Raw genomic sequence first — 19,115 nt, forward strand, 5'->3', positions numbered from 1 at the left:
CATCAACATTGTTGGCATGACTGAGGGCGCAGAAGATTCAACTGCTGTGGATTTTCTCGAATCCTGGTTCTGCAAATTCACACTGACAAACACCCTCACTTCCATCGGGAGGGAACACAGAGTCTCAGCCCTCCAGCCTTCCCTGGGGGCCCTCCCTTTGTGCTCAGGCGTAGTCAGGATTCTGCACAACTGAGACAAAGTCTTTGGTGCAGGAGGCCCCCTTTCAAGGGATAATCCTCGAATCATGCTTGTTTCAGACTACATCATACAACTACAATGCGGTCAGGCATCTTTAGTGGGAGTTATGAGAAATACATGAGCACATAATCCAATACTCAGTGCTGTTTCCTGCACTCTAAGATTATCTACAATCAGAACTCCCACTTCTTTACTGAACCAGCAGTGACATTGGTCTGGATTGAGCCTTAGTGTTTCCCCCGTGTTCGCCCACAATATACATGGCATCAGGGCTTCGATTCGGGGGGGGAGAAGGAGTCTACCAGCGGTCCTGAAAATTATAATTACCAAACAATTATCCCATCCTCCCTCCCCTACTCAGGCCCTCCAGGCACCTCTAGCAGCTCGAAGCGGCAGCCACCTTCCAAAACCCTTGACCACTATGACGGCTGCCTCCTCTTTCACCTCTGATCACAAAAATCTTTTGAGGACCCCATCTCCAGTCAGAGACTCAATGGAATTCCGGCCTAGTGTAACCCCCGCCACTCCCAAGCCTGAAAATGGCCTAGTGTGACCACACAGGGCATCCAGGCTTCCCCATCTGCCTTGTGGAGTCGCTCTGCTCTGTTACCCTTCTGAGGAGTGTTGACGGCCCACCTATTCTCAACTGTGACTCCCCCACCTAACATCTTGGATGGAAATTGATATTCCACTCTCCTCAATTCCCATGTACTACAGCGCCTACTCTGATCCGATCTCAAAGTTTTACTGATCTCTTGCTACCAAGCCCGTATATCTCTATCTCTCCCTCCCTCGCATACCGATCGTCTAAGATGGGACTGGTTCTCTTTGGGCAGTCCACCATTTGCAGTTTGCCCCATTTAGTTGGTTTTCTTTTTCAGTTTTTTGTTCATACTGGTTTGTTTCTCTACCAGAGCTACTAATCGACAATGGGTTGATGGTCGGGATGGATTGGGGGTGTATTACTAGGGAGGGTACAAACTTTAACGGCATGTAATACATATGCGATTACCACATGGAATATTTGTGGCATGTTGCATTTGATTAAGTGTTCTGGAATCCACTTGCTGTTACAATGTTGCAAAGTTCATATAGCACTTCTACAGGGATCCCAAACCACCGGAGAAGAAGGCATGAAACTACAGAGGCACTGGTGAGGTCAGTTCTTTACTACACACTACTCATCTTTTGCCAGTGGTGTCCTAATATGGGTAAAGGCTGGTGTCCAGTTTATTGTTCCCCAAAACACTTTGGAAACCCACAAAGCATGTTTGTTTTTTCTTCAGGGCAGATTAGACAGCTTTCCCGTAGTTCTCTGCAATATCTACGTGCTACATGTCTAGCAACAATCTTTCCTAGATACATTATTCACACACCTACAGGAAATAGCAACTATCCTGTGGCTATTTGGAGGTGATTTTAACTCTGTTTAAAGACCTTTACATGAGACTGGATAGGGTGATATGTTACTAGCCTCTCTGTCCCCACATCTCACAGATGGAATACCTATGGAGGGACACCTCTGACTAAAGCACCCCCAACAGTGGACCTGGAGTGGAAAAAACCTCATCCACTGAGCCAAACCTGGTGCTTCTCCCCGTGCTACTCGAGGATAGGTTCCTTGGGGAACCTTTGGCCACACACCTAATGGAATAATTTGATACAATGAAAATACCACCTTTATGAGAAGAGACCTGACTTGGGAGGCAATGAAAGTTGTGGCCCGAGGCCATTGTTTCCATTGTGGTTAAGTGAACACGGAACTTTAGAACGAGATTTGTTCTGGGGGGGGGGAACATGCTTGCTTATGGCCTAGATCCTCTCTGAAGACCAGCGTAGACCTCTATTAGTTCCCTATGTTAGTTGCTTCATTACTCATCAGTTTAATACTTCTCCGAGTGATTCCATGCATTAATGTTGACACACCTACAGGATCTCAGGTCTATAATGATGAGCACTCATTAATCATGAACAGGACTTTCTCTCAGTCCCCGAAAAGCGAAGATACCATTACACTTTACAATCTATATGTTCTAGACCTCTCAGACTATTTAGACCAGAGAATCTGCTATTTTTCTCAACAAAACTCAATAAAGGTATCTCTAAAAAAGAAAATCTAAATTCTTCAACTTCCGGAGCCACGCTGTCAAGTTCACGGAGTTTTGGATGTGCACATGGCATGTTTCTGCATTGTTACTAAATTTGCAAATGGAATAAATTCCTGACATTGCACTACGGAGATGCTCGACTGATATGATTACCGTGGCATTTCAGCCCAGACTAGTACTATTACAATTAAAGAGGTATGTTACTTGTCCAACACTTGTTCAATTAGTGGAATTGGGGTGAAGAGTAGAAAGTGCCATGCCCAAATAATTTATGGTGTATTTCCTGTTGCAATGAGGTGTGGTTAACTCTGTCCCAAAGTCTGGGATTGTTTAGATTTATCTTAATGTTAATCAGTTTATAAAAGATGCCTTAACTGTCCAAAGATTGTGTCTAATAAAGGTTGATGTAACTTCCATTTGGGTGAAACCCTTCAGCCTGCTTAGGGTATATGCAATGTCAATGATTTCTCCTTGTACAAGATATGCTGCCAGGTGGAACTTAAAAGCAACTAGCCATTGAGCAAAGCTTCAGATCAAATTTTGAGAGAGGGTATGATTTCAATATGACGCATTGTCCTTTAGGATCTGTACTACATCCCTCTGCTCCGGAACTAGAAATACCTCCTAAGCTAAAAGTACAGTTTTGCACTCCACCACAACTCTTTGCCATGCAGATTGTTAAAAAGTGCGACGAGCCTGTGTGTCAGGCATCAGTGACAACTGGCAAAGTCATGGCGTTTCTGTAAACTGGCAAATAATCAGGATATTCTTGGTGTTCCAACACTGAAAAGCTTTTGCTACTTTGTAGGGGGCAATCACTGGATGCTTCCAGTTCCCCAATGACTGAGTCTATTGATTTAAGAACTACTCGTTGACTGATCTCCAGCATAGGCAAGCATTAGTTAGGGACGAATACAAGATGCCATAATTCGCTGAGGTTTCCTTACATGACCGACATGTAACCCTTAAATTGCACAAATTGACACTTTTGAGATAGAAGTGCATTCTGACGCACCAAATAAAGTTGTGTTTACTGACCCTGCATTGCTGCGGCACGCATAGTCTCCATTTGGATATCAGCAGCATCATTGGTGTTGCTAGGATAAGGCTCGGCAAATCCATACATGTGTAGTAGTTGCCAGTTCGCCATCTGTCCATAGGTATTGAAAATTTCTTGGCCTTTGCTGATCTTTCGAGTTGCCACCATACGTAAATAATTCTGGAGGGGCGAAAGCAAATGGTACACACCCACACATAGTAAGTTCTGACAAAAAGCAAGAAACAACCTAGTTGACAGGAGAATGGTAGGTTACCAAGCAAGAACAGCCGCACTGGTAAAATGAGGCCTACGCACAAATATTCATTACAGACGGTAGAAATTATACAGAATACTTTGATATTCAGAGGTGTGTCTGTTTTTTTCAATTTAAACTGTAATGTTAAAATATCTACAACAGTCCAGAAGCATCTGGCCGATCTATTAGATGGCACTATTTTGACAATATAAGCTGAAAAAGTTGACTTTTTTTTTTTTGTGTTGTCATTTTTTATTTGTCAGAGTGAACAATATTGTACATATAGCATATAACAGATCTGTATGATTCAGGTACATCTTACACCGTAAATTCCGGCAGAACATTGCAGAAAATATCAAGCATATTAGGAAAGAAAGACACAGTGACATATAGTAATATCTAAAAGAACCTAAGCGCCCTCTATATTTGTCTAAGGCGCGAATCTACAACTGAAAAAAAAGGAATAGATTAATCATAACACTGTAGAACAATAGCACAGTAGTATAATACGGTGATGCAATAAGGCAATAATACAATAACACAACAAAACAATGATACCATACTACAATACAATACAATACTCCTCCTCCGTTCCCCTGAACCCCCCCATTGCAAAGTAAGGTAGAGAGGTCCTAAAAGAACGTACAAACACACCATCTCTAGCCACCTCTCCTCCAAGTGCCTCAGAGCTCCACTACCCAACGACTAAATTAAATACAGTAGGATAGGGTGCACAAGGATGTCTCATAGGGATGGTTAATTACAGATAGGCGACAACCCTGAAGGCCCTCCAGACATAAGATACGAGTTAATGGTGGAAAAAGGCGACCAGAGCAGTCTGTAGTGATGGGTGAAACCCATGCCATAGGAAGGGGAAGGAAGAGCTCAAAAGGGAGCATAGAGAGGAAGGAACGGAGGAGGAATAACAGGGTTATTAATAAAAGTAGTGGAAACAGAAATAATAGGGAGAAGAAACAGTGACAACGAAAGGAAAAGGAAAGGAAAAAGTGAAAATAAAAGTGAGAGTGAGAGTATAGGCAGGAGTAGTGTAGATGGAGATGATAATGGTGGTGATGGTGATAGTGACCGAGGGGCGGAATGAGTAGGACGGATGAGAGGAGGGAAGGACAAGGGGCACATTCAAAGAGTGTTGGCGGGAGTAATATAAGTGAGGAGAATAGAATAGAATAACGGAGGGGTTGAAGAGGTGGAGGAAGGAAGGAAAAAATGGGGGTAGGTGGTCAGTGGGCTCTTAAAAGGGCAGAGTGGAGAATAGGCAAAAGTGTGTACATGTACACAACATGTACGCAACTGAAGCCAGTACAGCGCGTAAGTGAGCATTAGCGTGCTGATGTGTGGTATTAGTGTCTGGACAAGCGTGGTCCCGCTTGATCACTTGCATTGTGACCTCCGTGGTGGGAAGTCAGCTCACTGGCTCTGAAAGAAGGGGTGACCACGTTTGAAGGAACACATCTGTTATATCTTGTAAGTCGTATAGGAGTTGTTCATGGGAGGCAGCCTGATACATTGCAGAGATCCATTCCCTGTGGGAGGGGGCAGTTGCAGCGCACCAGTGCCTGAGGATACATACCTTCGCTGTGGCCAATGCGGTATGAAGTAAACGAAGTTGTGGTCGAGAGATACCGTACAAGTCTCTGGTATCATGCAGCAGTAAGAGTGTAGGGGTGAGGAAAGATGGTAAGGGTAACACATCTCTGAGGGTATCTCCCACTGATCGCCAAAAAGGCTGAATGACTGGGCAGTCATGTAGAATATGTGGAAAATCACAGCGGGCGTGAGGGCATCTCCAGAAGGAGGCATGAGACAAAAACCCAACAGTACGCAATTTCTGGGGGGGTCAAGTACCACTCATGTAATGTCTTGAAAAGACAATTTCAAGCAAGCCTCCCGTGCTCCGCGGTCTCTGGCCTCGATTAAGTCTGCCCAATCCTCCAATTCCTATTCGATCTGCAGACGTGCCTGCCACTTACTTTTGAGGGAGATGAGGAGGGGGAGACAGAACAGGTGTTGATTCATTCATTCCTGCAGTCCTGATACAGTGCCCCTCAAGCGACCCCAGGCCTCCAGATATTGAAGTATCAGGGATTGGGGTAGTCGCCAAGGGGAGTTCCCCAGGCGTCTCTCCAAGCAGTGCCTGAGTTGTATAAAGCACCACGAGTGATGTTCCGGAAGATCGAATACCTCCCTGAGTTCCGCAAATGACTTCAATCTGTCCCCCTTTATAAGCTGATGCACCCTCAGGAGACCTTTCGAGCACCACTCCTCCTAGAAAATAGTCTTTCCCCCAATCAAAAAACCATTATTGCCCCATATTGGTGCCCTGTCATGTATTTGGGGATCCACTTTTATTAAGCTGCCATGAATTTCGCGCAGTTCTGATCATAGGATTGGTGGTATAATGGGGTGTCGTTCCTGCATTATAGAGCACCTGGAGTCCAGATGTGGAATGCGAAAGTTCCACTTCCACCCGAAGTGGAGGGTCCTGCACTCCCGGGAGTAGAAAGACTATCTGCGAGAGATGTAATGCTAGGGTGTAGTGTTCCACTGAGGGAAGACCCAGCCCCCCAAACTCACGTCTGGCGAGTAAAGCAACTCTAGGTAACCGTGGACGCTTGGTTCCCCCTGACAAAGGCCCGTATACGACGATCTATCTCACGAAGGAGAGACAAAGGTATTTGCAGAGGTAGCATGCCTAGGACGTATAAAAAATGCAGTAAGGTCACCATTTGTACCGCCTGCACCCTGCCCCACATAGAGAGGCCCAGGTGTGTCTATTTCTCAAAATCTCTTTTCATACTGCCTAGCAGTGGATCCAGATTGTCAGCCACCATTTTGTCTAGATCTCTGTTAATGTCAATGCCCAGATAGTGAAGACATGACTATTTCCATTTGACTGGGAATCTCTGAACTGACGTGCTTACTGTTACTGGGGATAGTGGTAACTCCTCACTCTTATTCCAACAGCCCAAGAGAAGTTCAAACTCTGATAGGATAACTCTGAGAGCTGGTAGTGACGTAGGTAGGTCGGTGAGGGTGAGTTGAATATCATCAGCATACAAGTAAATGGTGGAGCAGCCACCAGGGACCGATATTCGGGAAATAAGATTGGAACCGCGAATTGTTGCTGCTAAGGGTTCAACGGCTAGTAGAAATAATAGCGGAGATAGAGGGCAGCCCTCACGAGTCCCTCTGTTGACAGAGAAGGTGTCTGATAGGAACCTGTCACAGCTGACCTGGGCTGTCGGGGAGTCATACAACAAACGCATTCTATTAATGAAGCTAGTCCCCAGACCGAAATGTTTTAACTTTTCCAATAGGTACCACCACTCTATCCGATCAAACACCTTTTCTGGTGTCCAGTGAGAGGGCAAGGGATTCCTCTCGCGAATCCAGAGTCATCCAGGTGGCATGGAGTAGCGTACGGAGGTGGTTCCTCGATGAGCGGCCAGGTACAAAACCAACTTGGGTGTGATGAACCAGGGAGGGAATGACCTTCTTGAGGCAGGATGCCAAGATCCCTGCCAGGATCTTGAAATCTCTATTAAGGAGGGATATGGGACGATAACTACCGCACAGAAGAGGATCTTTGCCCGGCTTTGGTAGAACTGTGATGGAGGCTTTGTTGGAGAGAGGATGTAAAGAGCCAGTCTGATCAGCCCCCCCGAAAGGCCTCGTACAAGGCATCTACAGTATCTGCCCCCGTCCATTTATAGAATTCCGTCGTATACCCGTCCTCATCAGGCGCCTTATGGTATGGGAGGTTGGCTATTGCCTGCTGTATCTTCTCTTTGCTAATGTCACCCTCCAGGAGCGCTCTGCCCTTGTCAGAGAGGCATGATATATTCGCCCTCTCAAGGAAGGCATCCAAACGTGTCTTCAGTTATTTCTGGAGTGTATAGGGTTTGGTAAAAACGCCCAAACTCATCTGCGATTGCCTGAGGGTGTGTAATAAGCGTGCCATCGGCACTGTGCAAGGCCGGTATAGCTAATGCTGCTTCCCTCTGACGGAGCTGAGCGGCTAACAGGCGTCCCGCCTTCTCCCCATGCTCGTAGTGGGGACCTCTCAATCGCTGTAAGGCATATTCTGCCCATGACGTGTAGACGGATTTGAGCTCCATTTTGGCTAGTTCCAGGCGACAACAGGTGTGCGGGTGCGGGGGTGATGGGGGGGGTTGCTTAGTGTGTACTCACGGGTGGTCTGGGCAATGTAATCTTCCAGTTTTCTCTGTTGATCGCGCCTTTGGGCATTGGAAATGGCCGCGTCCCTCATGAGCTGGCCTCAAATCACTGCCTTCACCGCTGCCCAAAGCAGCTGGGGTGAAGACTGAGCCTTTATTGTTCTGAAGATAGGTGGCGACGTGGGATCTGAGTTGTTCCTTTCCCTTCGGGGTTCGATATCTGGAGGTATAGAGATGCCAGGGCTTATGACCAGGAGAGGCCAGCCCCAGTTCCAGGGCCAATAACACCGGGGAATGGTCAGACAATGCGGCCGGTAGGAATTCAGACGATCAAATCATCTGTAATAACCGGTGAGTAACTAGAAAGTATTCTAGACTGGATTGAGTCCCATGGGCGGTGGAAACAAAGGTGTATTCTTGGGCAGATGGATGGGAGAGGTGCCAGTGGTCCAGCAGACCATGATCCGACAGAACGTTACCTAGGAGGGCCCGATCAGCATTATTGCCAGCGTCAAGACCACTTGATCAATCTAGAATGGCATCCTGTACCAGATTCCAGTCCTCGCCCAGCAGGTATTGGGAGGCGCCAATCTCTGTCAATAGTCGATTAAGAGAAAGGAAAAAATAACTTTTAGAGCCCGTGGGAGCATAAATAGTACCAACACAAATTGTGGAAGAGCCCAGTGTGAGCTTGGAAAGGACGTAACGCCCCTCCGGATCGCACCACATCTTAAGAAGCCTGAACTGTAAGGATTGACGAATGAGTACTGCCATCCCGCACTTCCGCCCCGAACCCTGCGCTTCACCATGCACGGACGGTGCTCCGCTGAAAAGCAACAAAGTTTACTTTCACTTTGTTGGTCTTTGCTCAAGACACAAGTACAGTGATGTGAAAAAGAAAGTACACCAACTTAAGGTTCTATAGTTTTATACATTAAGACAATATCTAACCCTAATCTAGTCCTCAAAGTCTTAACTGTAGATAAATCTATCCTTATGTGACAAATAACACAGAAACTTCACTTGGCTGTCATTTATTAAACAATAATTTATCAAATGATCAGTAGTCCCGTGTAAAAAAAAAAAATAGGAGCACTCTTAACGCTTCCCATCAGTAAAGCTAATAACATAAAGCAGAACAAGTGAACGATTACTTGATCATCAATAAGTGCTACCACTAGTTTTTAGAACCAGAATGTTGTTCAGTTTGGTCTGGAGCAGTCACTTTTCTGTTAACACCATATGCAATGGCCAAAAGATACCTTTAATGGTGCCAAAGAAACTGACTTTGACAATGTGATATTAATATCTGATGAGAACAGGTAGATTAAAAATGAGGTATTCTTGCTATTCAGTAGCCATATAGTTGGCACCCTATACATCATTCAATATTCACACAATTATAAAGTACGAAATTCTGTTTTAATGAGGTACTGAGACTACAGTAACAGTCCCACATGAAGCAAGGTTTTACACTGTGTTTATGAAAGAACGTGATAAAGGTGCTTGTGGCGTACTATTATGTCACTTGGGATCATGGTTATTTTATTTTTTTGAGCCACCACCAGAAAGAAGGTCCTGATTTCCAGATAGACACAAATCATGAAGCCAGTGAACTACATGTAGTTACTATTCAGCTACACAATTTTTTGTTCAAGTTTATTTGGGTAATTTGTTGTGTTACCCTGTTTTCTCCTTTCCTTGAGGCTATAATCTTGAACCACCATAGCTATCAAATAGTCAACAAGCACTTAGGTGATGGAACTCATTTTAACATGCTTCCTCATCCCCACATGGTTAATCTATCAGCAGTTTTCCTTCATGTGGATTTTTGAAAATGTTGTTGAAGTGCACGTTTCATCAGTGAATTATCTCCTTCCTCCTCCAGTCAGGTGGGTTTGGTAGCACCGAAAACTTGTGAACCAGAAGCATAAGCCACCAAAAATATTTCTCTGAACAGATCTCCAAGACATTTCCCACCTAATGTCCATAACTTTTAATCAGATTGGCCGGATGAATGAGGGTGACACCTTGGTTTATAAATTGTATTCAATCAATCAATCAATCAATCAATAGTTTATTCGGTCCAAATTTGGACCATTTGAAAAATTAGAAATGATCATACATACAAAAAGATAAAAACCATAAACCATCACTTAGTAGAAAAAACATTTGGCAGTTAGTACAGAGAGAAAAAATTCATAAAATTACATAAAAAGTTTCATAAATAATTAAGACAAAACTCTTAAAATAATTTCTGGATCTTACCCTGTGCAAAAGGCTAAGTGCTAAAATAGTGCTAACCAGTTGTTAAAAACATGAAGATCATTCTAAAACAGTTTAATATATAAAATAAGGCATAAAAACTGCATATAGTAGCTCCTATTAGGAGAGGCTAGAGGTCAACCAGTGGAAAATAATGCCATAAGTTACTCAGTTCTATTAAATAAGTTGATCAGGTGAATTGCAACTTGCGATTTATAAAATTATATATGCTAAGGAACTATAAGTCTCTAGCCATCATGCGCGGGGCTACAGTCTTTTATCGTCGAAGGTCATACTAATCATTTTATTTAAAATCCCAGATTAATATAACAGGGTACTAGTTTGCTAACTTCTAGACCGTTCTTCGACCGATGGGTTAAGATCTGTAGTAATCCTACTGCGGATTTTCCATGCTGCTGCCAAATATTTGGAAACAGAACTCACTATCAGTATGGAAGTGTCATATTTACATATTCTATATACACTGTTTCGGTTTTGTGATGGCAGTGTTTTACACAGAGGGATAATCCACTTCCCACGAGGGCATTTGTACAGAGGACAGAAGAATAGGACATGCTCAGAAGTTTCCTTGCATAGATGGCAAATTATGCATTTGTCAGATAAAGAACTATTGGTTGTCCAGCAAGCTGTAAAGCTGTTGACTGCCAATGTTCCGTATCTGAACTGAAGTAATAAGGAACGAGCACGGGCTGGGATAGGGAGATCCAGGAAGCTTTCAGGCAGAGGTTCATGCTTAACCAGCAGAAACTCTGCTGTCAACCGACCCAACCCAATTGAGCCGAGAGATTCCTCATGGATCTTTTCCCAATAGCGGTCTTTGATCAGGCGTTTAGCATTACCAGGGATCATCTCGGGATTCTCCCAATACTGGGCTAAGTTCAGTTTAACCCAAGCCACCCTCATTTCCCTAAGCCACCGTACTTTTTCCCATCCATAGCAAGGTGGCAAAAGTTCTTTAACTGCTAATCTGAAGGGTTCAAGTTCCTCCGTTTTCCATAATCTGACCCAGTACAGAAGTGGTCTTAGGTATGCTGTGTCCTTAATACTATTTAGACCCAAATCCAGTCTTAGGGGGAGCATCGGCGTGCCCTTCCCCAGTCTGGATATGTGTCTAAGGAAATTATTTTCTTTAATTTGAAGAGTGTCCAATTGTCTGTGAAATCCCCAAAGTTCCGCTCCATATAGGGCCGCGGCACGAATTTGAGCTTTGTAGATTTCAGAGATGAGGGTCAGAGGGGGACTTATTGCAGTACTAGCCTTACGTCCTATCACTCCACATCTTTGGCTAATTGTTAATGCCCCTTTCCTTATATCTGGATCCCAGCTGCCCTTATCAGATAGTCTGATACCCAAATAGTCATATTCCGTTACCCTCTCCAAATGAATTGAATCCATCCTAATATTTGCTCTAAGCTTCTTATTCGGGGCACTGTATATCATGAGTTTAGTTTTCTTAAGATTTATGTCTAACCCGTGATCTCTGCAGAAAACACCGAACTGGATGACCAGATTCTGAATTCCCATGGATGATTTGGACAAAAGGATAGTGTCATCTGCGTAAAGTAGGCATGGTACTTTGGTCCCGGCCAGCTTTGGAGAATCATTAGTGCAGTTTGCTAAATACTTAATACAATTATTTATGTATAGAAGAAAAAGGGTGGGGGCCAAAACACACCCCTGCCTGACTCCCCTCTCAATAGCCACTGCTTCTGTTAGGTCACCATTCTTGCCACTCCTGATTTGAGCATAAGTATTCTCGTGTAGTCGGATAATGAGTTTCAGGAGGCCATGTGGGACACCCATATTAGCTAGTGTCAGCCATAGCTGATTTCTGGGGACCAAATCAAACGCGGCTCTGAGATCAATAAAAACTACGAAAAGGTTACCTCCGCCTACTTCTACAGTCTTACATTTTAGTGTTAAAAATCTTAGCACCTGATCTATGGTACTAACTGCGGGCCTAAACCCTGCTTGCAGATCAGAAATGGTATTGGTTTCCAAAATCCATTCTTCTAAACGAGACAAAATTTGCTTAGCAAAAAGTTTTTGGAAGTTGTCAAGTAAGGAGATTGGACGGTAGTTAACAGGGTTAGAGGGGTTACCTTTCTTAAAGATGGGAATTATCTCTGCTCCCATCCAGGAGCTCGGGACAGGTGCTCCTGCAGTTACCGCATTAGAAATGAGGTTCAAATATGGGGCCCATATATCTGGGTTTGTCTTATATAGATCGCCAGGTATTTTATCAAGGCCGGGGGCCTTTCCCCATTTCAGTGACGCGATCGCAGCCTTGGTTTCTGCCAGGGTAAATTCAATTTTGGGACTCTCAGTAGTCATGGTATGGGTCAGTTCCCTAGAAGTAACACCAGTAATCCCAGAATATAATCGGGAAAAGTGATCTGTCCACTCTACAGGGAGTATTGAAGCACCAGGCGAACAGTTAAGTTCTTCGCTGGCATCAGCCACTATTTTCCAAAATTTCGAGGTGTCGTTTGTTTTAGCAGACTCCAGGAGGGAAACCCATCTAGATTCATCCCATGTCCTACGGGCTCTACTTTGTTCCTGTCTATAATCTTTCCTGGCTTCCCTTATATGGTCTGATTGGCCTCCTCTTAAAGCTCTCAGGAGTTTGTGTTGTGCTTCCCTACATGCGGCGTTGAACCACCTTGCGTTGCACTTTTTTTAAACTTCTTTTGCAGATTCTTTGGTAAAGAGAATTTTTAGAGAGTTAAAAAATTGCGTGTGGGCTGCTATAAGCACACCACTATCTTCTGAAGGCTGAGATATATGATCCATATGCTCAGCCAGTTGCCTGAACACAGATGCCAAGGTGGCTATGTCGGTGCTCAGGGATTCCCATCTAACATTTCGTCTATTGTTGGACAATACAAGCAGTTGTTCATGGGTCTTGGAACAAGAGACTTCAAGTAGGGGTAATAGGTTCCTAAGGAATAAAATCAAGGGTTCGTGGTCACTTTCCTCATGTTCTACAATGTTCATGTCAACCATATAGCCCCACAGGCGGATATCAAGCAAAATATAATCTGGCTCTTCTGTGTCCCGCGCCTAAATGTAGGGTGAAGATTGGGATCCGAGCGGGAACGCCCATTGCAAGCCCGCAAGCCATGTGCCAGTGTAATATCCACAACCTGATGTGTTAATCTATTTGTTTTTGGTCTTTTACTAGATACCAGTTGAGGGATACCCCAGTAGGCGTCTTCATCTTTATATAGCTCCTGGGCCAGCGAGTAGGGTTCAAAAGTGACATTAAAATCTCCAGCAATAAGAATAAAGTGGGAAGGTGATTTACACGAAAGAAAACTGTCCAAAATAGTCAATGTGTCGGACTCATATTTACTACCCAGGCTCCTATTATAAATATTAATTATTAGGAGTGGTTTCTCGCTAAGGGATGGTATTGATAACCCCATTAAATCAGGGCAGCCCAAGTCAATTGTTTCAATCCGACATTTGAAGGAACAACTGAGCCATATAAGTAGCCCACCTGAGGGTCTCCCTGAATTCATCTTAGTTGCTGGGACCCAGTAACTTTTGTAGCCAATTCTGTATTTGGGCTCCAGTGCCCATGTTTCTTGAAAAAGGCATATTTTATGTTTGTCTATGAATTTGCCCCATTCAGGGTTGTTCATTTTATTCTCCAACCCTGCAATATTCCAACTAAGGATGGTGTCTAGGCCATCTATTATGTCTTGGGGAGCTTCAACCGCAGGGTTCTCTCTTGCAAATGGAATATCATGGGGAGGTTTTGTACCCTTTTCAGTTGTGTTTATACCAGCCATATTTGGATTTCCCGCAACAGCATTTCCCAAAATATTTCTTGCCCCGTCTAGATCGAGGGATGACGTGAGCAGTTCGGGTGTCTGAAATGGTGGTGGATATCCAAGTTTGCTGGGGTCTACTAAATCTATGGCTGGGTTAGTCTCAATCGCCTTGCGCTCCTTATTAACACCCCCAATACATATTTCAGAACTCCGGGCACAGGGGGAAAGCCAGATGCTTGTTTCCATCTTAGTAGGATCTGGCTGGGCAAATATAGAGATTGGTGTAGGGTCTCTTGTGTCTGCAGTGGAGGATTGTTCAACCTCGGGATTACCTTGCCCTATTGCATGAGTTTTATTATTTCTGACTATAGAGTACTTTTTATCCCAATTATTTGAACCCTGAGGCTGAGATGAACTGTACTTAGTGCTGTCTTTTAGTCAATCAATTTCAGAAAGCGAGAGCGAAAAAGGGCGGGGTCTTGGTTGAGAATCGGGCTGCATCTGTGCCCTAGTGAGACTTCTGTGTGACATTGTTGCCCCCTTAATGGCTGGTACAGCTTTGTGAGGGTAAAAGGCCTGGAGCCTGCAAAGTGAGGTTACTCCCCCTAGAGGGTTAGAATGACACACGTTCAAGGAGAGCTGTTGGACAAGGGAAGGCGCATCGAAATTAATAACAATACAGTCCCCTGTACCGGGGTTTTTGAGTGGGCCCACCCAACCCACCATCCTCACCATTAATATTGAGGGTATCATGTGAAAAGCAAATCTAGCATATCTATGAAGCCAGTGGATGACCTTATTTTTCAATTCTGTAAATGATTCGGGAATATTAGGCTTAAGCTTAGGAACATTCGTAATAACAAGCACATAAGGACAAGCTTCCGGTGGTAGGTGTAAAGTTCTCATATTGGTTCCTAGGTCCCTATGCATCCGGTCTGCTGGAGAGATTGTATGGGCCTTGAGCAGTTTTGTGTCCATATTCGTAGAAGGAGCAATTTCATCAGTCCGCCTTGGGAGGAGGGAATCTCTCTTTGGGTGCCATGTTTTAGGGGGGTTGGCCAGTCTAGCAGTAGAAGCCTTCACTGGTTGATGCGAAGAATCAGGGCAAAATGGTTGAGAGATGTGGGCCGTACTTGGTGATGGAGGAGGGTTACTGGCACTGTTGACTGGAGGGCAAGGGGGAAAATATTGTTGTGAATATTGTAAATCTAATGAGGAAGAGGTATTTGGCTGATTAAGTTTGGTAAGAACGTCAAGTTTCTCCTCAATAGCTGATAGGCGAGTTGTTATAGGGTAAAGTTTTTTGGAGAGCTCATCTTTTATAAAATCTATTATGAAGGCTATGTCTAGGCTGCCGTTGTTAATAGCTTGGGCAGGTGTACAGTCCTTGGTCCGAGTAGGCACGGCATGATTGGGGGAGTTCAAAACACGGGCCCGTTTGTTCTTTAGGTTTACCTCCCCTCGTTTCCTTTTGCCCTTTGAGCTGTGCTCTGGTGAGGGTGGAGGCCTATCTGGCATAGACTGTGTAATTTCTGAAGGATATATGATCTTGACCAGGGGCTCTACGACGGGCGTTCGGGTAGTTTGGGTAGTTGAAGGTGGAGTTGGCGGGGCAGGCTGGAGAGCTGGTGGGTCAAAAGATTGTAATGGAGTTTCCGACAGAGCCTCGGATGGTGGGGGGGCGGTCAAACGGCGCTCCACCAGTTCAATTTCTTTTTCTAATGCCCCAACCGCTTTTTGAAGGAAGCCATCTAGAGTCTTGTTATTGTCGGCTTTTACCAAAGGCATCCCCCCCTTCCGTCTGCCCATCTTGCTTTAATAAGGCACTTAAGTCCAGTCCCAAAGTTTAGCAGTTTATTTCCGTGGGTGCCCTTCCTCTCCTGCTCCCACCCTGTTTTGGCTCTACTTAGGGCTTTGTTAAAAAAATAAAAAAAATAAAAAAAGAAACTGAGACACCAGGGGGGCCAGAAATGCAGCTCACCTATATTAAGGAGGTGTCCGGGTGGTTATAATATGTTCGTCCGCTGGTCACCGACCTCGGAAGTCAAGATGAAAATAATATGGCCCAGCCCGGCCTCTTCCGGTCGCTGACGGGCGAAGGACGGGCCCGCCCTTGGCCCGCGCGTGTCCTGTGGCGGCGGGAGCGCGAGAGTGGTTTAAAGGGCTCCTGCCCTTCAGTAACTGGTCCCCGGCAGCAGTGACGCGCTCCCGCGGCGGCGGGAGCGCGAGAGTGGTTTAAAGGGCTCCTGCCCTTCAGTAACTGGTCCCCGGCAGCAGTGACGCGCTTCCCGCGGCGGCGGGAGCGCGAGAGTGGTTTAAAGGGCTCCTGCCCTTCAGTAACTGGTCCCCGGCAGCAGTGAATTGTATTCAGGTTGCTGAGGAAGAATTTTGCCGAAGGATAATCTTAAACAAAATGTTGGCTCGTGAGAAAAAAAATGTCAACCTCAGAGTGACACAAACACATTGCCCTTAAAACAAATTAGTTGTAGCCAAGGCAGGGTTTAGAGGGCGAGTGGTTGTAGGGTGTGTGGTGTAGGTAGGGACAGGGCAGCCAGTTCCCAGAGAGAAAGCATTACATCCTTTTCCCCATTTCCTAAAACACACCTAAATTTATGTTTGCAATCCGATATGCACACTTTTACGTTTTGTAATACACACATGGAGAGTTCCCAGTCTCCAGTCCCCTTCAAGATAACTGCAATTATGCAGGTGTATCACTGGGAAATGCACACTGAGCACACCTGCTGGACATTCTCTATTCCCAGGACTACTTAGTATTAGAACATATTCATACTATTTTATTAAGTTCTTCCACTTCTCAAGATCGTATGCTTTCTATTATCTTTGAAAATATATGAGGTGCTGAGCTTACCAATAACTATACTGTTTATGACCTTACAATCCCTCCAGGCATTTCTCCAGCCCACTACATACCTTAGAAAATTCCAAATGTGCATTGTGGTCAGCCACATGATTTAGGGTATCTGCCACCGGGACCATCATAGGAGGGATGGGATGTTTCATTTCTTGTTCCTCTTCGGGCTCTTGAAAGCTTTGGGGGGAGAGCCAAGGAAGAACATGTCAGGCACAGTGCATCGCCTCGCCAAAGCAAGCAACATACATACTGGAGAAGAGTACACACAATGGATCACACAGAAGAGTGAGTGTAGAAGACAAGGTGAGTGTTTATTATGTATACCCTCTAAGAGACTTTTTCTTTGGTAGTACAACTGAAGGTTAGTTTTGATTTACAAAATACAGTGAATTCTAGAAGGCTTTTTTAACACAAGGAAAACAATATTTAGCCAAGAAGCAACAAATATGTGCTTGTAAGCAATGTAAATGTACCGTCTGTATTTACATGTGCACTTTGTTTTAGTTTACAACAGATATTAGGGTTAGTGATGATGGTGCAACAATGTGAGATGGGTGTGTTGGGTATCCAACTGGTCCCTTTTCTTATCTGTTACTAGGCAGCTCACCTGTAAGCCATGACAAAAGCCACCAGCTTCTTATAGAGCTCAGCAGTATGAGTTTCTGGCTGGAAAAGGTCTGGGTGGGTCCTCATGAAGGGCAGCACTATGGTGGAATACTCCAAGTGCATGTTGTCTAGATCCTTCTTCACCACCTCAGGCACACCAGTACCTTCAAGTAGTCTCTTGCGCTCATCCTCTGGCCTGTGGCAAGTGGAAAAAAACAGCGAAGTATAAATTTGCATCTGGGCAAAAAGAGTCCAAGCAGAAAACAGCAGCAGTCTTTCTTGCACAGGATTCTTTCCATGGGCGTCACTGTTTTAAAATGTCTCATTGGTTAATAAGATGGCCCTTGACCTTCCTGTGTTTTTATATTCCTTTTGTGACAGAACCCTTTTTATTTGTTCAGTTCCAAATTTAGACATTTTAGGCTGTCCTATAATAGATGGGAAAAGTCCATCTAGTTTGGGTTTTCTTTGCATTCTGAATAGATCTAGTTGTGCTATTTACTTGTGACAAGGACAACCTGAAGCGGCTGCTTCATAAGCTCTGACGGAATGGAGTATAGCACGGATCTCCATCACAAGTGGTAAGTTATGTAGCATTCCCTACCCCATACAAACATGTAAGACAGCAGATCAAGTGCCAGAGCAATAGTACTGTAGGTAAATATATCTACCCAGCTAAAGATTATGAACCACTGCATGGGCTCCTGGGAGAAGTTGCCAGAGTTCTACTGTCTTGTGTCTAAATTACAATCCTGAAAAGCAGAGAACATAACCACAAGTAAGTCTGGCTGAAAGCTTTAAGGTAAAGAAGGAAAGGAGACTGAGGATGGACCGGGAAAAGGAAGAATGGAAAACGAAATAAATGGCACAACAAAACTTTTCAAAATGGGAATCAAGAAAAAGTACCTATGTGTTCCTACATTTTATACTGCTAAGACTAGATAAATAGGAGTTAGGAAAGAAGGGGTAAGAGTGCATCAAGACATGTATGTAAACAAATAAACCACAGTGCACTCACTACAGTTCGTGCACAGTGTTGGGAGCATATGACTCAAGGCATCTGCTTTTTTCCTACACCACGTCCAAGCCACAGGGAAAGCTCACACCTTCAAAGGGCAGTCATACTTTTAAAGTGGACTACCACCCCTTATGAAACACCTCAACCTCAGAGTAGCCACCTAGACTTTGAACGACTAGGTTAAATTGCATAGATGTGGAAGGGAGAATGGCTCCGACTCTGTGGATGAGATCCAACTGTTTCGGCTAGCACTTAGAAAGAGGTACTCAGGCCAAAGCATCACCTCCATGTGGTGAGCAAAACAGACAGTCTTATCTCACACATTTCATCTGCTTTGGCCACCATTTTGCCTCCTTCAGACTCCAAGACAGCAGTCAGAGAGTAAGCACTGGAGAAAAGCTCTACTGACCAGGATCTTGTCTGGGTCAAACTCTGATTAAACAAGCAGCACCTCATCATCAGCCCTTCCGTCTTGCTTGTCAATCTGCATCACTGAGAGGCACTTCTCAGGTGCCTTCAGTTTGGAGTCCAGACATATTAATAATTACCGACTTGTAACATACCTACAGCAGAATGTGCTAGTGTTTGGTTTTGCACCTAAAGTCCAATTTAAACTGCAAGTAGCATATGCTATTGCTTCATAGTATTTGTATCAACTCTGAACTAAGATGGGTGGGTAAGTCTGAGCAAGTGACTGTCAGTTAGCGCCAAATGCTATTCAGTAATACTCAAAGGTGTATGACAGAAGTGT

At 44.5% G+C, this 19,115-nt stretch overlaps 1 protein-coding gene across 1 annotated transcript in view; it reads right to left on the bottom strand.

The window, feature by feature from the left end:
* Positions 1 to 19,115, bottom strand: part of SETD6 (SET domain containing 6, protein lysine methyltransferase) — a 147,311-nt gene that overhangs the window by 35,367 nt on the left and 92,829 nt on the right. Inside the window, exons 5-7 of the mRNA XM_069217398.1 lie at positions 17,348 to 17,542; positions 16,800 to 16,917; positions 3,345 to 3,525 (exon numbers count right to left, since the gene is read on the bottom strand). Coding sequence (XP_069073499.1) covers positions 3,345 to 3,525; positions 16,800 to 16,917; positions 17,348 to 17,542 — 494 coding nt within the window. The remainder of the gene's footprint in view (positions 1 to 3,344; positions 3,526 to 16,799; positions 16,918 to 17,347; positions 17,543 to 19,115) is intronic.

This window comes from Pleurodeles waltl, chromosome 12 (assembly GCF_031143425.1).
Source record: "Pleurodeles waltl isolate 20211129_DDA chromosome 12, aPleWal1.hap1.20221129, whole genome shotgun sequence".
NCBI classification, from domain to species: Eukaryota; Metazoa; Chordata; class Amphibia; order Caudata; family Salamandridae; genus Pleurodeles; species Pleurodeles waltl.